We start from the raw sequence: 20,157 nt of genomic DNA, 5'->3' as shown, positions 1-20,157 counted from the left end.
TTGTCACTTGTCAGCCGTCAGCTGATATTAGTTAAAGGCTGTTTTCCAATTACAGAGCATAATGCGACTCAGTGCCGCACAATGCCGAATTATGCTGATGCTTAATTGGAACATGAAACGCACCAGCAGGTTGCGCTAATTTCAGTGTTGAAAAAAAAATATTCATAAGAGTAAGCAAAAACCTCATTAATGTGTAAATAAAGTGGTATACATAATAATTGGTTGAAAAATATTTACGGTTATTTTAAGTAATTTGGATTTTGATTCTTTCATTAATATTTTTTTCAATGTTTGTACCTTCATCCATACTTATATTTATTTTTTTAGCACAATTTGAATTAACTATGATTATTTTGGAAAAACTACAATGAAACGAAAGCTTTAAATTTTTTTCCAACAATTAATAATTACTACCGTGAAACCTGCTTACTTTGCCACTTTTTCATGTGTCAAAAAGTTTGATTCGCTTTAAAAAAATATAATTGTATGAAAACGTAATGAGTAACCTGCACCTAGACGTAGTAAATTTCATGAAAATTTACATTATTACTAAATATCTATTTCATTTTTGTAAATTATAATATTTTAAGCATAAAAACAATTATGGCAAAGTTAGCTGTCACTTCTGGTAAATTTGCCATATGAAAGAAAAAATGAAATTTTTGGAGTTTATGAGGTTAAAAAGTAATATATTTGCACTCTTCCTATATCCCGTAAAATAAAGTAAAAACTTTATATTATTTAGCACTGGTAATTTAACTCTCTAAGAAGGTGGCAAATTCACCAACCTTTCCAAAATATTTCCTATTTAAGAAGAAGTTAGGGTTAGGGTTGTCAAATAAAAATGTTTTCATAGTAGGAACAATTTAGTAAAAGTAAAAAAAAAACATAATCAATTACTTCTAGTTAGTTTCTTAACTTTGAATTGTTTTACATAATAAAACAAAAAAAAATAGTATTCATTAAACTAACTAACTTTTTTTTTTAATATCACACATTACACGACATTCCTAAATCAAATTCTTATTTATATGATCTTGATTGAATATAAAAATTGTTGTTATTTTAAACTTGATAAAATATTCATCAGAAATTTTGTGGCAGCCCTAACCTCCAACAAAACATGGCAAAGTCACCATCACAGACGTTGTGATTGGGGTTGTTGAATTTACCAATACCAATTGCGAAGTAAAGGTAGCTTGTAGCACAGTAAATCAGCTTTTATTTAGCAAAAGAACATTATGTTAACATAATATCAAAAAAATACTTACGTAGGCAAAGCTTTTCCCGTTTGTTTTTGTAAAAGTTCCGGAGCACTAAGTTTCATACCGCCAACATTCGAAAAAAGTAACCGCCGAAAATGACATCTCAAAAACAAGCTAGGCTGCCACATCTCATTCGGTGTTGCCATTTAACTCATAAATTTTACTATACAGGCATGCATAAATGACAAAAAACTGATATTAAGATGTGACTACACTTTTTCCCTCAGAAGTTGGCTATGGCAAAGTCTGCAACCGTTGGCAAAGCTAGCAGGTTTTACCGGTAACGATAAATCGATTGCACGCATCAATTCACGCGCATTACTTTTTCTAGTGCTCGATTGTGCGAAGCGTTGCTGTAGTTGGAACATTCAACGTTAAGCATTATGCCGCATAATGCGCTCTAGTGCTGTAATTGGAAAACGGGGATTATTAACTGTCAGTGGGAATTGCCATTATTTTTAATACCACAGTTTAATCGTTTTTAGACTGTGATTATACCTCTACTGCCCACCAGAGACTAAAGAGCAGTAACAGCCCTTTTGTGATTTTTCGTTTTATTAGTGATTCTGAAAGCGGGTTTCTTAAGCTTTCTATTGAATTAACTTACTTATTTCTAAGACTATAAGAATGGTTTTTATTTAACAGTTTTCACTTACTGCAAACGAAAAAAATTAACAATTTGGCGTGATTTCCCAACTAAAATACAGTATAAATTATACTGCAGATTAAATTTTAAGGTTTCATAACTAAAATGCAGTAAGCAATATAATTTTACAGTTCTTTAGATAGTTTTATATTTCTGGAAAAAAATAAAAAAAAAAATTAATACGCAGTAAAATTTACCGCCATACAAGCTATTTTTACTGCAAATTAAGAAAATACAATTTATTGTCACGAACTCCCAACTAAAATGCAGTAAAATCAAAGCTTGTCGCATTTTAGTTGTGAATACTTAACATTCTTTTATCATTATAAACTGACTAACACGCAGTAAAATACAGCATTACTGCAGATTAGTTTGGATAGCATAATGACACAGATATGATTATTCCTAGCTAAAGTGCAGTTAATGTTTTAAATACTGCAACTGTGAACTAGCTATTTTTCTTACTGCACTAGTAAATTGAACACTTTTTTCTTAAAAAACTAACTAAAATGCAGTATTTATTTGACCTTACTGCATGTTAGTTGGGTTTCTTGACAAAATAACTGATCCAAACGCAGTAATAGGGCTTTTTGCTGCATTTTACTAAGTTTAAAATGGTATTTTTTACAAAAAAGGCTATGCAGTAATAGGCACCAAAAAGAATAAATGGCCATAATAAATTCAGTTATTAAGATATATTTTTTTTTATTGCTTTAACGTGTGAACCTATGCCTTTACAACCTTTCTGCATTCAAATTTTTTTGCTTATCATTCTGTTGATTTTTTAAAATCAATTCTTAACTTTAAATGCGTTTTACTCGAAATCGTGATTTTGCTGTTACTGCACTTTAGTGTATGGTGGGCAGTCTAGATCACAGCCCACCAAGCCAAATAGTATTTTAAATAGATAACCCCCGTTTTCCAATTACACCACTAGAGCGCATTATGCGGCATAATGCTTAACGTTGAATGTTCCAACTACAGCAACGCTTCGCACAATCTAAGGCACAATCGAGCACTAGAAAAAGTAATGCGCGTGAATTGATGCGTGCAATCGATTTATCGTTAGTAATAGGTAATTATTAAATGTTGGAAAAAATTTTAAAGCTTTCGTTTCATTGTAGTTTTTTTCGAAATAATCAAAGTTAATTCAAATTGTGTTAAAAAAATAAATATAAGTATGGATGAAGGTACAAACATTGAAAAAAATGTTAATGAAATAAATAACCGTAAATATTTTTCAACCAATTATTATGTATACCACTTTATTTACACATTAATGAGGTAATTGCTAACTCTAAGAATATTTTTTTTTCAACACTAAACTTAGCGCAACCTGCTGGTGCGTTTCATGTTCCAATTAAGCATCAGCATAATTCAGCATTGTGCGGCACTGAGTCGCCGCATTATGCTCTGTAATTGGAAAACAGCCTATGATTCTGATTTCGGCAGAGAAGGAGGTATAATTCCATGCCCGTTTCTATAATTTTGTGAATTTCTCCCGACTAATACATAATTAATTGCAAAAAAAAGAATGCATTACTATACTACCCAAAATACATGCTGCACATTTCCAAAATGTAATTTTTAAGATGGAAAGAAAATGTTTCTTATGTGTAGGGTTGAAATTTATCAAATAAAACCAAAAGAATATGGTTGAAATATTTCTTATAATATTTAAAATGCTTAAAATAAATTATGTGTTAATTTTTTCTCCTAGACCCTTTTCTAGTGGCGGGTTTTTTGAAAACTTCTTCATCTTTCTTTTGAAAATCTTCATCATCTGAAAAATAAATAAAATATAAATTTATATTTTCATAAACGATACATAATAAAAAGTATACAAGCATAAATAATGTATCTTTACCTGATTCATCTGACTCATTAGTAGCTGTTCTTGTTCTCTGAGTTACTTTCCTTTTAGATTTCCTTACAGACTGGGACATATTTTCTTTGTTTGGAGGTTCATTCTAAAAACAAATAATTCAAACAATTAAGCCAATGTTGAAGTTATTTGCAACTTTATTTGATTATTTCTTAGAATATAGGCATACAAGATCGACTTTAATAACTCAGGCATAGGAACCACTGTCACAGACACAATAGAAAATCTATTGTCTGGGACCGATCGGGCCGCTTGGGGCTCAATGGGTTAAATTAATCTAGAAATCAAAAAACATAAAAAATGTCACCAAGATATTATGCTAATGTTAGAAACTGGATTTCCAATATTTTTTTATTAATTAAAAGGAGATAAACAAGCGCTGACCTCATCAGGGCTCTCCGAGCGCACTCTTTGCCGCCTTGGTGCAGCTTTCCGCCTCAGCGTCGCTTTGGGAACATCTTCTCTTTCAACTTCGTCACAATTAGTTTGTTCCGTTTCACCGTCTTCGTTCTCACGGACCGCGAAACACTCTTCTATCTTGTCGCCCAGTTCTGTTACTAGCGTCTGTAAAAATACGGGATTTTTTAAGTATAGATTTGTTTAAGAAATATACGTTATATGAGTATGGCCGCCAAATATTGTACAATAACAGTCGTGAAATCGTAACACACCGTAACATACGTGACTGATAGTAACATACGTGATTTTGTTAAGCCTAGTGTACATTACAACTAATAATGCAGGAGATTTTTTTTACATTTCTGTTTTATATTGTTAATTAAATTATTTGATTAAATTACTTTAAAACTCAATAAAACAAAAAAAAGTTTTATTTCTCAAATTTTGTATTTCTATAATACTTACAAATGCAAGAATCATTCACAACTTATGATATTAATTACGAATACGAATTATTATAGTAAAAAAGTTACTAACTTCCGAAACATGATAGTTTTTAGCTAGAGCCGCTCACGGATGTTACGTAACACAATAGTAACACATGGTATCATTCGTGAATAAAAATATGGTTGGACATAACCTAAAAAGCCTTTATTCGCCAAAGTATTGTAGTAATAAAGCTACACACATAATTTAAATAATATAGTAAATTTGTATTCTTACCTTGCATAATTCTCACTCAAAATTATTAAAATGTTCTGGGACAAAAATGCCGACTACCTTTCGATCAACTTTTACAGTAACAAAATGGCGATTTTTTTTTTCTAAAGGTAGGCCAACATGTAAATCGGTGTTGCCCCTACTTAAAAATATTTTTGTGGCTTGGATATCTAGTTATTTAGGGTGTTATTTTATGGTAACCGTGCGTGAAGTATCATTCGTGAAAAAAAGTGAGACATAGTTTTAAGTGAGTTTTATATTAATTTCTTTTATGTTATTGAAGTGAAACTTCTTTATCGGGGGTGGACAAAAATTTTGTGTAACATTTTTGCGTTACGCCGCGCGCGTGACATTTTTGCGTTACGCCGTACTCGTGACATTTTTGCGTTACGCCGTACTCGTGACTATATACATTATACATGTTATATTAAAGTGATCAGCAAAATCAAAGGGTTTGTTTTAATTCTAATTCCAGTGAATTTCTAAAAAAAGTAAATAAGTAATTACATCTATTTTTCTAATACTTAGGTGTAATAATGGTATTTATTTTTCTAAGTTATTTATGATTAACCTCACTTTTTGATTGTATTTTTCAATACACTAACACGTGGGTGGAATTATGGTATCAATTTTTTCTAATACTTGAATGTTGATTGTGGTATTTATTTTTCTAAAATTGTATTTAAAGTTAACCTCAGTTTTTGATTGAATTTTTTAAAACACCAACACGTGGGCGAGATCATGTTATTTATTTTTCAAGTTATTTAAGCTTAACCTCTGTCATAATATGTATATACAGGGTGTCCCAAAACTCAACGTCAAGCCAAAACAGGGCGATAGGATTGATTGTAACCATCATGAGAAAAATCTGAAAAAAAATCTATTCCATGCAGTTTGAAAAATATGGGCATTTAAGAAAAACCTAAAAATTTGGTCAACCTGTAACTATTTTTCGGTTATTTTGGTTAATTTTTATTATTTTTGTTCATTTAAACTTTGGAACCGTAACCCTAAATAACATTTCTAGAACCACAGTCAAAAATAATGACACAATTGCCCCAAGTTTCCTTGAATTGAAGACTATTTGTTAAACTATGAATTTAAAATTTTCAAAATTTGTCGACTTTGACGGCCCCTCCTTTAAAAAAAATGTACTAGAGTATCTTGGCAAGTGCCATTAAAAGTTGGCGCATTTAATCAGGATTGTAAAATAGTACAATACTTGTTAGTTTCATACTAAAAAAAATGAATGAAAAAATAAAAACCTCAAGTAACCCGATTTTTGCTAACCCATTTTATTTAGTTAAAATGTTTTTCATTCGCACAAACTCTTTGTAGGTTCTTAGTTTTACGGCAAAATGATGAGAGAGATGGATAGTGGACATGTTTGCCATGAGTGAGCGAGACAGATAGTGACGCCGTTTCGTTCCGATCGTGTTTAGTGCAAGTAAGAGATTTCCTTGACCAGGAATATCCGGGAAGGTGGATTGGACGTTCAGGCACTATCTCGTGGCCAGCCCGTTCCCCAGATTTAAATCCCCTGGATTTTTTTATTGGGGCGTTCTCCAAGAAAAAGTTTATTCAAAGCCCATTGAGCGAGTAGCCGAGCTGCGTGAACGAATTTCTCAAGCTGCTGAGGACACCAACTCTCGAGGATATGCCCGGCTAATAAGTAAATCTTTTTTAAGAAGATGTAGGGCGTGTATTGAGGCTGATGGTAAACAATTTGAACATTTATTGTAATAAAAAATGTTATTTCCCTATCTGACTTTTATTTCAATAAACCTAAAGTAAACTAGGTCAAGATTTTTAATTATTTTTTTAATTTTACTTACTTTTGTTGACTTTGGTAAAAGTGGCGTCACTATCTGTCTCGCTCACTCATGGCAAACATGTCCACTATCCATCTCTCTTATCATTTTGCCGTAAAACTAAGAACCTACCAAGAGTTTGTGCGAATAAAAAACATTTTAACTGAATAAAATGGGTTAGCAAAAATCGGGTTACTTGAGGTTTTTATTTTTTCATTCATTTTTTTTAGTATGAAACTAACAAGTATTGTACTTTTTTACAATCCTGATTAAATGCGCCAACTTTTAATGGCACTTGCCAAGATACTCTAGTACATTTTTTTTAAAGGAGGGGCCGTCAAAGTCGACAAATTTTGAAAATTTTAAATTCATAGTTTAACAAATAGTCTTCAATTCAAGGAAACTTGGGGCAATTGTGTCATTATTTTTGACTGTGGTTCTAGAAATGTTATTTAGGGTTACGGTTCCAAAGTTTAAATGAACAAAAATAATAAAAATTAACCAAAATAACCGAAAAATAGTTACAGGTTGACCAAATTTTTAGGTTTTTCTTAAATGCCCATATTTTTCAAACTGCATGGAATAGATTTTTTTTCAGATTTTTCTCATGATGGTTACAATCAATCCTATCGCCCTGTTTTGGCTTGACGTTGAGTTTTGGGACACCCTGTATACTATGTGCGTCATTAATTTCTGACTGTTTCGAGATTTCGACATTAGGAATTTATATTTATTACCTCTATTGTTCGAACAAAAATAAGTTACCGCCTTTAAGAACTTGCCGACAATGTAAGTACAGTATTGTTTCTTAGAAAACATTTTAGGAGTATACGATAATAAATCTATGACTCACGTTAACACGTGTTTGCTTGATTGGTGTTCAATTATGATTTTGTGAATTCAATATTTATAAGAATAAACCTCAAACTCTTTATGTCCAATCAAAATCCGCCTAAGTCGAAATCCTTTATAAGTTGAAAACTCTATATAACTCGAATTTTTTGGCGTCTCCCTTGGTCTTTTGAACTACCGCACGAGCTGAGCGAGCGAAGCGAGCGAGTCGCGGCAGTGGCCGGCGTAAATATTCAAATAGGTAGCGAGGAGCGAAGCGACGAGCATCTTAGGTTAACTTTTGAACTACCGCACGAGCCGAGCGAGCGAAGCGAGCGAGTTGCAGTAGCGGCCGGTGTAAATATTTAAATAGGTAGCGAGGAGCAAAGCGACGAGCATCTTAGGTTAACTTTTGATTTTTGAACTACCGCACGAGCCGAGCGAGCGAAGCGAGCGAGTTGCAGCAGCGGCTGGTGTAAATATTTAAATAGGTAGCAAGGAGCGAAACGACGAGCGTGTTAGACTAACGTATTTCTGTAATATTGTATACAAGCTGTGCCGCGCGGTTTCACCCGCGTGGCTATGCTCCTGTTGGTCTTAGCGTGATAATATATAGCCTATATTACTCGTGGATAATGTAGCTTTCGAATGGTGAAAGAATTTTTAAAATCGGTCCAGTAGTTTATGAGCCTATTCATTACAATCAATCAAACAAACAAACAAACAAAGTTTTCCTCTTTATAATATTACTGTAGATAGTAAATTATTTTTTGAAAAATAAGGTCATAAAGAAGTTTCACTTCTTACGTGTGTACTCTAGTACACGCACACATTTTTTTTTTATTAGAACTTGTTAAAACTATCCACAAGTTTACAGAATAATTTAGAAATACCAAAATTTTACAGGTATCAATAGATTTTTGCATAATTTTGTGACTTCAAAGTGTGAGATGACTAAGTGGGACACATGATTTTAGTATGGAAAGGAAAATAAGCATTTCAAAAAAAAAATATTGAGCTTGTTAAAGGCACTCAAAATTAATTTAAATTATTAATATAATGATAATATATATACATAGTGAAGCTGAAACTATTTAAAAACTACCATAATTACTATATAAAAAAATCTGGTGCTATATAAAATGACAAGGACATTTTTTTTTCTTGAATGTACAATTTTTGGCGGCCATACTCATATAGTAGATAATTTGATATAAATAGTTTATTTGACAGCATTGACATACAATAAATAACTTAAATCACGCTGAAAAATTGTCCAAAACAAAACTCTGCCTACACATGTATTGGGCAGAGTTTTCTAAATGTGTGTGCAGCTATTTACAACATGACAATGATTAAAAAAAATATTTAATAAATAAATTAACGTTGCATGATTATTATTACTGATCAAATCTGCGATTATATTAATATTAGTTTAGCTTTTTACCTTTATCTCATTCTTAGCCATTTTTGAGGTATTATTCATGAGTGTAGTAAACGATTCCATTACTCCTTTACAGTGCAGTTTATCCTTATAGCAGTCTAGATTTTCTATAAGTTTCTTGAGAGACCGTTCGTTATACGTGAACAGTGAGAGGCAATACGCAAGATCCCGCCATTGTCTTTCTTCTGTAGATAATTTAAATCTTTGGCATAATTTTTCAACAAGTGCTTCCATTTGCCTATCTTTTTGTATCAGAGATGTTATATACCTAGAAAATTTTATTAAAATGTTTTAAAATTTCAATGAATCCAAATGACAATATAACATAGAAATAATATAAGGTTCTATTAATTATAAAAAAAAAAATGTTTGTATAATGAGTTCAATAGAAAGATATGCATTTTAATAGAAATTTTGATAACATTCTAGCAAATATTATAAATTACTTACTTCATAATAATTCTATATTGTTCCTCAGGTACATTAAGTTCTGGGTCGCTCAATCGCGATATAATATCGGGCATTACGTTATACAATGCGTTTCCTTTCTGTGACAATTGTTTAAAGAATAATTTAGTCATGGACGCAACATTCGGGTCTTTATCCGCGCAACATAGAGCCATATCTGCTATCTGTCCTTTAACTCGCACCATTTCGTGTAAAACCAAAAAGGACAACATTTTAACAGCGCACTGACGAACTTCTAATTCTTCATCGCTTAAACTGAAACAATGGGTAAACATTTATTTTATCAATGAAGAAAGTATGACACAATAACTTAAAAATAATTTTGTATTCTTTTTCATACAATAAATATTAGGTTTAAAATATTTTACACGGCAAATCATTTGTTACAGCAAACTTGTATGAATTATGAATATTGATAAAAATTAATTTATTAACTACTTACATGTGATAGATATGATGTGTCCATGGCTGGGTGAGATTTGGGAAACGCAGCGTGAGATCAGCAAAAGCAATCGTTAAATTTGTTCTCATTGAGACGTTTTTGGATCTCTTCAACACAGTGACCATTAGTTGTAAACCATCCTCACATACAGAACTCGACACCAACATGAACCTGTATAATATTTTATAATTTTAACATGATTGCAAAGTTTATATTGGTAGTAAATTCTCGTCGTGGTCGAATGGCATGTCGACCAGGACACGAATTTCATTATGTGGTCTTCCTATGATTGTCACAAATTTTTGTTTTCATTAGAGATTATTCACATGGTGTTATGTGGGTACTGTGACTATGACGAGTTATGACTTTTTTTTTTGTTTTTTGTGTGGTGTTTCTCAATGTTAGCCAGAAGGGCTTCTACATTTTAACGCGGACGCGGGGGTGAACTGAAGGTTCACCCTGGTAGCGACATGCACAAGGGCGTCCCCCCGCCACGGGGATCTCGAACCTCAGCTTGGGCTGTCGCTTGAGTGGAGGAGGCCGGAAGGGCTCTAATCGGACGGGGAGTTATGACCTATTTTTTTCGCTCAATAAGCATTTTCGGTCTTTGATTGTAATATAGACCATCACTCTATATCGTAGCGAAATCCAGAATACGTTAACCTACGGTTAGGCAGCGGGAAGCAACTTAAGTGACTGAAGCGACTAAGCGACGGCTTTATATATAGTAGTATGTAGCGATATGAGCACAATGTTTAGCACTGGCCTGGTGAGCGCGAGCGCGGCGGCCGCCTGCAGCGCGGGCGGGCAGCGCGGCGCGCTGGCCAGCAGGTGGCGCAGCAGCGGCACGTAGCGGGCCAGCGCCGTGCCCGGCCCCGCCACGTCGCGCTCGCACACGCCGCGCACGTACTATGTAGCGATATGAGCACAATGTTTAGCACTGGCCTGGTGAGCGCGAGCGCGGCGGCCGCCTGCAGCGCGGGCGGGCAGCGCGGCGCGCTGGCCAGCAGGTGGCGCAGCAGCGGCACGTAGCGGGCCAGCGCCGTGCCCGGCCCCGCCACGTCGCGCTCGCACACGCCGCGCACGTACTATGTAGCGATATGAGCACAATGTTTAGCACTGGCCTGGTGAGCGCGAGCGCGGCGGCCGCCTGCAGCGCGGGCGGGCAGCGCGGCGCGCTGGCCAGCAGGTGGCGCAGCAGCGGCACGTAGCGGGCCAGCGCCGTGCCCGGCCCCGCCACGTCGCGCTCGCACACGCCGCGCACGTACTATGTAGCGATATGAGCACAATGTTTAGCACTGGCCTGGTGAGCGCGAGCGCGGCGGCCGCCTGCAGCGCGGGCGGGCAGCGCGGCGCGCTGGCCAGCAGGTGGCGCAGCAGCGGCACGTAGCGGGCCAGCGCCGTGCCCGGCCCCGCCACGTCGCGCTCGCACACGCCGCGCACGTACTCCGCGTCCGCGTCATCCGCTACTGCGCCTTCCAAGCCAGCTTCGTCCTCCGTCATTGTAGTGTTCGCCTGGGTTGACAGAATGTACGTTAAATATTAATATTGTTTCATTGTTTCACCAACATTTCCAAAATCAATGATGGTTCCCAATTCACAGCTTAATGTTTTTATGTTTAGTAAACGATTAAAACATATTATTAGGAGACAACCAAGAACACTTAAGGATTATTTTTCTCCTAAAGATAGTGTTTAAACTTTTAAAATAACACTCTCGTATTTACGTATATTCCAAACGTAATATTATATAATATTATAATGTGAAAACATTTAGTGGAACACAGTGAAATTCGTTCGTTAGAAGGTGATTTATTAGCAAAGCAGTAAATAATTTTTCTAGAAGTAAAAGAGTTAAACCGCTCACCGAGGTCTGTTTACTGGAAGTGACACTGGCCGCCCGCTGTCCGCGCGAGGACGCGCTCGCGTTGCTCACGTTCATGAGCGTCTGTCGCCGCAGCTCGTCCGCACGCCCACGACGCAGGGGTGTCGCGAACGCACCCATCTTCTTCTTTTTCTTCTCTTCCGCTTTTCTTTCTTCCCGCACCTATATTTTAATTAAATGTATCTTGAGATTTATCATTGCTCAATAAGATAAGGAAGAAGAAATACTGACTCTGCGATTTCATATTATTCACTGTTTATAAACCATATCTAAAATATAACATATTATTAAATGTGTTAGGAATTACTTGAAATTATACTTAATGAATTTATTTGTACATAACTTCTCTGAAATATATTACATACCTGGTTGCGCCTGCGCAATTCACTATAGACGTTGATATCCAGATAGATGAGTTGTTGCAGTGCCACATGTCCGAGCACAAATACGAATCTCGTTAACAGTTCTGTGGGCATACTTGATTCCTCTTCACCATCCTTTTCCATATTCTCTTCTAGCTTTTTATACATTTCGGCCAAAATCTTTACACACACCACATCGGGAACATCACAGACTGCATAAATGAAGTCTATAGAATTGCCGGCGAATGATACAAATTTATTAAATTTCATATATGTTTCCATCAGGCTATCAAACAATGTTGTGAATATGGCATGATCAGGAGGATATCTTTGCCCTTTCTTGGAGAGCGCCATCAATAGCTGAGCGCTCAAATTTCTTGAATTGTAATCGCCAGTCAGGCCATATGTTTGAATGACTTCTAAATTTGCAAGAGCCACTGAGGGTTTAGCTTTTGCTATCATAACCAGGAACGATAATGCAGCATAGCTCTCCATGTCCGTGGTTCCATTAATCTTCTTCAAAAACATTTCCCAGAATATCTAAAATAGTAATTTCACGATTTTATTAAAATTCGTATACATATGTATTTACAATTTACATGAATAGAACAAGATATAAAACATTTCTTATCATACGAATAAATAATATAATAATTTAATCGCGTTTAAAAACTTGAACTTCCAACATTCAATATAAAATTAACCACAAGAAAATACTTATTTTCACCGTACCTGTATAATAGCAGGCGTGATATCCCCCTTGGCCACCCACTTGTCCACAAGGTGCTCCAACGCGAGTGCACTGCCGCGGTCCACGTGCGCCGCGAGCGACGTGAGGCTCTGCGCGATCGTGTACGCGCGGCCACGCTCCGGCTTGGACTCGCACTCTAGGTACATGTTGCGGTACGCGCGTTCCACTGCTTCGCGTTTGTCCTGGTAATATAAGTAGTATAAACCACTAACTTTTATTTTATTTTATTTTTACATACATAATATATTCCTTAATCCTTACAGCTATTTGTATTACAATTTTATAATTGACTTTAACAAAACAATACGCCGATAAAAAGGTGTGACCGTAGTTTTACATTAATTATAACAATGATAAAGTGGAAAAAATTATTATTATTTTTTTTTTGGACATGATATACAAAAAAGAGGAAAACGTACCCTTTAAAGAATGTTATAAGTACCTTTATATTAAGTAATATTTAAAAAAATCTTAACGGTTTGCTTTTGATCATACAAAGAACATTTCCAAAAATTATTGAAATTGGATAATGTTAAATGCGTGGAAAACGTTTTGCGCTTTTTAATGTAGAAGAAATATTGGTAGATTCTTAAGTACATCGACAAAAATTGTGCAGCGTTGTTGATATTCATTTTGTGGCAGTAATGATCGAAGTTTTTGCATTGCTCATTAGATAACGTAGAGTTTGCTAGGGACAATTCTGATGCGTGAATGTGAGTCTAGTTGTATATTGTTTATCAATGATCGAGATAGTTCACAAATTTAAACTACAAAATTAATACTAAATGAATAAGCGGCAAGACTGATTGTGATGGATTTTTTTGCATTATTTAAACTGTTACGTAGACTTGAAACTGCGAAATTGATTAGAAATATTTGAACAATATGTCTTAAATTAAGTTGGCATGAAATCAAATTTAAAAAATTAAAGGAATTACTCACTTGATCGGGTGACCAAACAAGCATTAGCATATTGGCCACGCCAATTTGAGCAGATTCTATTTTAAAATGATGAGCCGCCGTAAAGAAATCTATCGCTTCACTGACATCACCGGCTTGTTTTGACATCAACAAAGAATTGATCAAAGGCACTGCTTGAGACATTAATCTACTGAAGTGAACTGACTCTTGAAGGAAAGCAACTAAAGCCTCTTTTTCTTCTAATTGTTTGAGTAATGCTGCTTCATTCACACATGGTTGTGTTAGAGACATGGATTGTCTGCGATCTGGTATTACAAATATATTTCTTAACAATGCTACAAAGTATTCAATCTGTGAAAAAAAGAAGACATTATGTAATAATAACATTCTTAATTTAAAAAAAATCATATAAACAATATAACCTACCTGATCACTTTTGGGCATATCACATCTTAACATCTTTGCGTTAGGATACAGCCGTTCAGTGTGTTTGACGATCAAGAAAGCCTTATAATAATTTTTATCTTTTAAACTTTGCCTTATTGACTCATATAAGTTTTCAACAGTGGCCTGTGACAGTTCTGGTTCATCTTGAGTAAGAGTGTCCATTTTCTCTTTTATTGTTTTAAATACATCTTTTTCAATTTTTTCCCATTTCCTTACAAGCTCAGGATCAGGACCAGGATTTAATTTCTTTTGAATATCTTCTACTATCTTTAATTCTTTTTCTAATTGCTCTTCTAATACTTTGAGATCACCAGAAAATGGATTGTACTCCAAGAATATCTAAAATCAGAAAATCATATCTAATAGCCTACATAAATAAATTAATATTAACAATATATTATATTACATAAAATAAAGGGCATTGAAACTTTCTGGCATATCAACCCGCCGCCATTTTGATTTTTTTTCAAAATCGCGGCGCACGATTAAAGTGGTATGTATGGATAGAGGACACATAGACGAACAAAAAATGTCTCATAACATATAGTCTGTCCACTATAAGAATTGCTTTTTGACAGCTCGACGGGTGATACCAGAAGTGATGTTCAAAAGATTATCGATTGTTCCACCATTTCAATTATAAATTAAAAATATTATCATAAATCGAATCAGGTACGTAAATAATAATTACAACGTAAACGTACTAATAAGATATGTAATAATAAGACCACATATCTATGCATTGTATGTTAAAACCATGGTTAAAACTAAACTAAACTAATATTTTATTATTTATTGGTTTCTATCTTACAATTTGGTTGTCTTTACGTTTAAATTATATAACATAATAGAAGAGTTTTTCTGCATCGGATATATTTTACAGAGTATTTCTATCGATTATATATCTATCTATCGACCCATCATTGAATAATTCTGTGTAGACATCACTAAGTGGGCGGGACCTGTCCATGAAGAACGATAATTATTTGTATGACATTTTAACATAGACAATACAATCCTTCATAGGCGTGAAGCTGTCAAAAAGCAAATAATATAATGGACAGAGTATAGTACCCTAAAGCGTCACATTACCGAGATATTTGGAGGTAAATATTCACTTATGAGTACAACGACAAACACTAAAAATTGACTTATTACGTGTCTATATGCATAATATTATTTCCAAATAATCACTTCCAGGTAGATTATTATTATTAACAGTTTATTGGAAGAAAGTAGGTACATTCATTACATAAAAACACGCTTTGTAACTAGATATATTACTTACATATATTTTTTTATGTAAGTAATGTAATGAATACCTACTTTCTTCTTTTAATAATAATAGTCTACCTGGGAGTGATTATTTGGAGATAATATTATGCATAAAGACACGTAATAAGTCAATTTTTAGTGTTTGTCGTTGTACTCATAAGTGAATATTTACCTCCAAATATCTCGGTAATGTGACGCTTTAGGGTACTATATTAAGAGACATTTTTTGTTCGTCTATGTGTCCTCTATCCATACATACCACTTTAATCGTGCGCCGCGATTTTGAAAAAAAATCAAAATGGCGGCGGGTCGATATGCCAGCGTCCATACAAAAAGTTTCAAACCCCTTAGTATTAATTACAACATATCTTTCTATAACAAGATTTTAGTGATTCTTTGATTGGATAGATATGTGATAGATGGGACTTGGATAAGGCAAAAAATAAAAAAAAACTTAACAAATTGAAATTCTACCTAGACAGAGCCAATGAGCAGTTTATTAATAAAATGTGTGGGTACCTTAAGAAGCTGTATGGCAGCTTTTCTTACTAGAGCAGCTTTATCACGCAGTCTACCGATAGCTCTCTCCAAAACAGTGTGCACACGTGCCACAGGAACACAGCCTTGTTTTTGCAAACGACTCCAGAATTGAAGAACCTAATTAGTAACATATTACAAGAATAACTATATCAATCTAATATTGGTGAAATAAGTTAATTATTATATCCAACTTTTTAACTCTATAATAATATAATATTTAATCCTATCCTAATCCTTCCTAATACTATTATAAAGGCGAAAGTTTGTATGTATGGATGTTTGTTACTCTTTCACGCAAATACTACTGAACCGATTATAATGAAATTAAGCACACATATAGAGGGTAACTTGGATTAACACTTAGGATAGGTTTTATCCCGGAAATCCCACGGGAACGGGTTTTTCTTTGAAAACGCGGGCGAAGCCGCGGGCGGAAAGCTAGTAACATAATAAATTACCTTATGGCGCACATATGCAGATAGATCATGCATATGATCATAAAGGTCATCAAGAAAGTCATCTCTTTGAATCCTTTGTTCATCACTGAGTCCTTCACCAGTCAATTCCACACTTAGTAGTTCACACATCATTCCAAGAACACTAATGCGTAATGTGTATGACTGAAAATATAACATTGATACAAAAATGAAGACAAATTAGAAAAATAAAATTTTAGTTGCATTAGTTTCACAATAATAAATAATTATTTTGTACCTCATCACTTTCTAAGTAGGGTTGAATTGTTGCCATAGCTCCTGTCATTTCTTTAGGCAGCTCTTTGGTGAGCTCTAACAGAAATGTTCCACAGTTCCTGGCCGCACCCTGCTCAGTGCCTGCACTATTCTCTTCTTCAGAAGAAGCCAAAGCTTCAGCTATTTCACGCACCTATACAAATGTGTAAATTAAAGTTTAGAATGCATTTAAAAAACACTATAAAATTATCACAGTAAATACATACCATTTGTGGGGCAAAAGTTCCTAGACTAAAATCTTTTGTTAACTGAACAACACCTGCACACATTGGTGATATTGAATGCTCAACCATTTGTAGAATCTAAAATTAAAAATACATTAAATAAAATTCAGATATCTTACTAGTTAATAGTTATAGATCTATGGAAAAGAATTAAAAAATTTATCACCTGTACTAATTTAATAATGCAAGCGGTTCCATGGTTATATCTTTTAATCAAGACTCCTAGAATTTGAAATACAGTTTCCCTGACAGTTTTTGTTTTGATAATTTGATCCTCCAATGCCACATAACAAGGTTCCACTGCCATACTAAAACATTGATTACGTATTAAAAAGAAATTTAAAGATATTTTTCATAAAATACAAAACGCTAAAATTTTCTTATAAAATATGCAAAAAATTTACTATAGAAGCTTCATATTATGTATATTTTTAAAGATGTTAAGACTATTTCAACAGTAGGTACATTTAAACTTACGAAACAAAGTTATCCTCTGCTAATGGTGGGTCCCATAGACGTGACAGTGGTTGTTGCAATAGTTGATGCAGGGAAATCAAAGCATTCAATTTATCAGATTCTGTCCATCCACATAAATCATCTTCTTCAGTTGTCTTTTTGCCTTTTTTCCCTAATGTTAGTTTTGTGGAATTCTGTAGGAAAATATATTTATAGAATAGAATATTATTTAGAAAATATTCACCATTATGTAATTGTTTGAACAAGGACAAAATTCCACTTATCTTCCAAGTTACTCACATCAGCGGCTAATTTAGCATCTTTAGTTTTCATTATTTGTGTAAATAAATACAATGTCATCTTAACAACATTCAAGTATTTAGTACGGACATCACTTTCAATTTCTTTCTCTTGAAGAATAGGCTCCAAAAAAGTACATAAGCTTTTAACAGTTCGCAGTATGTGTTCATACCCTAAAATCATTATTTGTTATTATCACCTTTAAATAAGAATAAATGAATATTTAAAAGTTTTTATTACCTTTATTAATGACATTCCACTCAAGTTTCGTCCCATGCACTATTATTGAAAAGTAAGTATCAAAGTGTTCAAGTATATAATCAACTCCATCAGAATTATAAGCACGGGCAGCATCTGAAATAATATATATGAGAGAGCGTAATTTATTTTTCTTCTAATATATTTATAATAAAAGAGTTGAATTAGAGTTTCTACCTTGAAATTTGGACAAAAGTAATCTTGGTTGTACTACATCTTCAACATGATACTGTCCGGCATGACATTCTAATAATTCATCCTTTTTTAATGGGATATTAAATTCAAATGAAGTCATTTTAGATATGTTTATAAATCACACTTTTCTTGGTGCAATATTATAAAGAAAGCATTTTATTCTCGTCACTTAAAACCTCAAGTCAAAACAATTCAGTGTATTGTGTACAAACGGTTTGTTTTTAAATTTGAATTTAGAATACATAGTCTTTGGATGTCAAAATCATAGACTATGTCATAGATAATGTATATAGTGGTAGATGTCTGTGGTAGATGTGTAATAGTTAAGCCCATATTACACCTTCCTAAATTTAGCCAATAAGTTAAGAAGGTCATTTAGAATTTAGAAAGGGAAGGTCACAAGGGAAGAAATAAAAGATTATAATAATTATTGATAACCGTGTTAAACAGAGTAGATGAATTTAACATGTACATATATACGTTTCATGCACGTTTCATGTTAAAACCATGAGAGTGCATTAATTATTGGTTTTATATTGTTTTATTATGAAGTCTAAACTGCTCTTGCGGAATTGGAGCAAAAAGTTTCAAAAATATAAAATACTTCTATTTAAAAGTAATTTTCTTTTTTAATTTATTGTTAGAGCGTTTTCACATTATCCGATCCGATATCGGATATCGGAAGCCGATTGCCGATATCCGATATCGGAGGGAAGTAAAATGTATGAAATATGTGCCTGTCTTTCACATTGTCCGGTCCGATATCGGATATCGGAGCCGACACCGATATTCCCAGTGGCTATCGGACGATAATGTTCAGTGTTGCCAACTCAATTTTCGAAGAGGCAGTATACCAACAGCAAAAAACCACTAGTTTGTGTATTTTCAGTCTTATAGGGCGCTCAATCTTTGAAAAAATTCTTTGCTTTTAACCTAAAACCCTTTCTATTAAAAGAAACCTTTTTTTATTAAAACAGCACACATTTAAGTATTTATAGGCATTTAAAATACGATTTATACGGCAGGTATTTTTATTTGCCGTATTAAAATATACGGCAATTGGCTGAACTGAAGTAAAAATATATTTCGAAAACATTAGTGTCTAATGGTGTCTATCATCTTTATTTTATCTCATTCTGCCTCGCTCCTCCTCCTACTCGGATGTTGGTTGTGCTGTTTATTGTATTGTTGTCATTGAGTGCTTTGTTTTTAACCGACTTCAAAAAAAGGAGGAGATTTCACACCGATTTTATTTTTATTTTGAATTTACAACAAAGAATACAAAGTTTGAAAACTCTTAATTCTAAAATAATTGTTTATGAGAATAAAATAATTTATGTATCTTTACTTACAGGAAATTACAACAATCATATTACAAATATATTTGAACGAGTGACAATATTATTTTAGGATATTATGTCAGTGTAATAATAAAAAGAAAAGAAAATGTGAACAAAGATTGTATCACTTAATAAATTTATCATAGGTACTACATGAACTTTTATAAATGTATGTAGTGAAAAAATGACTAAATGACTAGGTACGTCTTGCTAAAAATACATTTAATAGATTTTGAAAGGTATTTACTAATATGTATTACTAAAACTGGAATGGAATGGAATGAATTACTAAAACTATTAACTAATACTAGGTTGTAGTAGGTATTGATATAAATTTATTTAATTTATAATATGTTAACATATAAAGTATATTATGTTATACAAATGACCGATATCAAAACTATTTAGTAAATAGCACATCTAAATAATATGCAGTAATTTGTGATATCAAATCTTTTTTTACATTTTACTTTTCTTTTTTGAAGTTGTTTTTCTTTATCGTAGTTATTTTTAATGTACTTATAACAACTATGATTTATA

At 33.7% G+C, this 20,157-nt stretch overlaps 1 protein-coding gene across 1 annotated transcript; it reads right to left on the bottom strand.

Annotated features, from left to right (window-relative positions):
- Window positions 1–3,565: 3,565 nt before the first annotated feature.
- Window positions 3,566–18,473, bottom strand: Cap-D2 (CAP-D2 condensin subunit). Its single transcript, XM_089702498.1, has 21 exons — window positions 18,260–18,473; window positions 18,065–18,178; window positions 17,825–17,997; window positions 17,546–17,718; window positions 17,235–17,376; window positions 17,051–17,146; window positions 16,807–16,977; window positions 16,551–16,712; window positions 16,072–16,209; window positions 14,257–14,616; window positions 13,852–14,181; window positions 12,891–13,091; window positions 12,162–12,698; window positions 11,779–11,958; window positions 11,215–11,426; window positions 9,912–10,082; window positions 9,452–9,724; window positions 9,005–9,269; window positions 4,181–4,360; window positions 3,779–3,881; window positions 3,566–3,694 (listed from the first exon to the last, which is right to left on the bottom strand). Exons 1-21 carry the CDS (start codon window positions 18,375–18,377, stop codon window positions 3,615–3,617), a joined length of 4,179 nt encoding a protein of 1,392 aa, XP_089558624.1. The 5' UTR covers window positions 18,378–18,473; the 3' UTR covers window positions 3,566–3,614.
- Window positions 18,474–20,157: the final 1,684 nt, after the last annotated feature.

This window comes from Colias philodice, chromosome 13, assembly GCF_061535455.1.
Source record: "Colias philodice isolate Cphi_HAF_F1 chromosome 13, ilColPhil1 Martin Lab GWU primary, whole genome shotgun sequence".
Lineage (NCBI taxonomy): Eukaryota > Metazoa > Arthropoda > Insecta > Lepidoptera > Pieridae > Colias > Colias philodice.
Note: the sequence above shows the minus strand (reverse complement) of the source record. Positions and strands in the feature narration are given on the sequence as shown.

What these genes read in the sequence shown, in the direction of transcription:
- Cap-D2 (XM_089702498.1), bottom strand. Translation starts at nt 18,377, where the DNA reads ATGACTTCATTTGAATTTAATATCCCATTAAAAAAGGATGAATTATTA. An exon ending in ACTTTTGTCCAAATTTCAAG is followed by an intron (nt 18,179 to 18,259) that starts GTAGAAACTCTA and finishes ATATTATTTCAG; the next exon opens with ATGCTGCCCGTGCTTATAAT. An exon ending in GCATTATTAAATTAGTACAG is followed by an intron (nt 17,147 to 17,234) that starts GTGATAAATTTT and finishes TTTTAATTTTAG; the next exon opens with ATTCTACAAATGGTTGAGCA.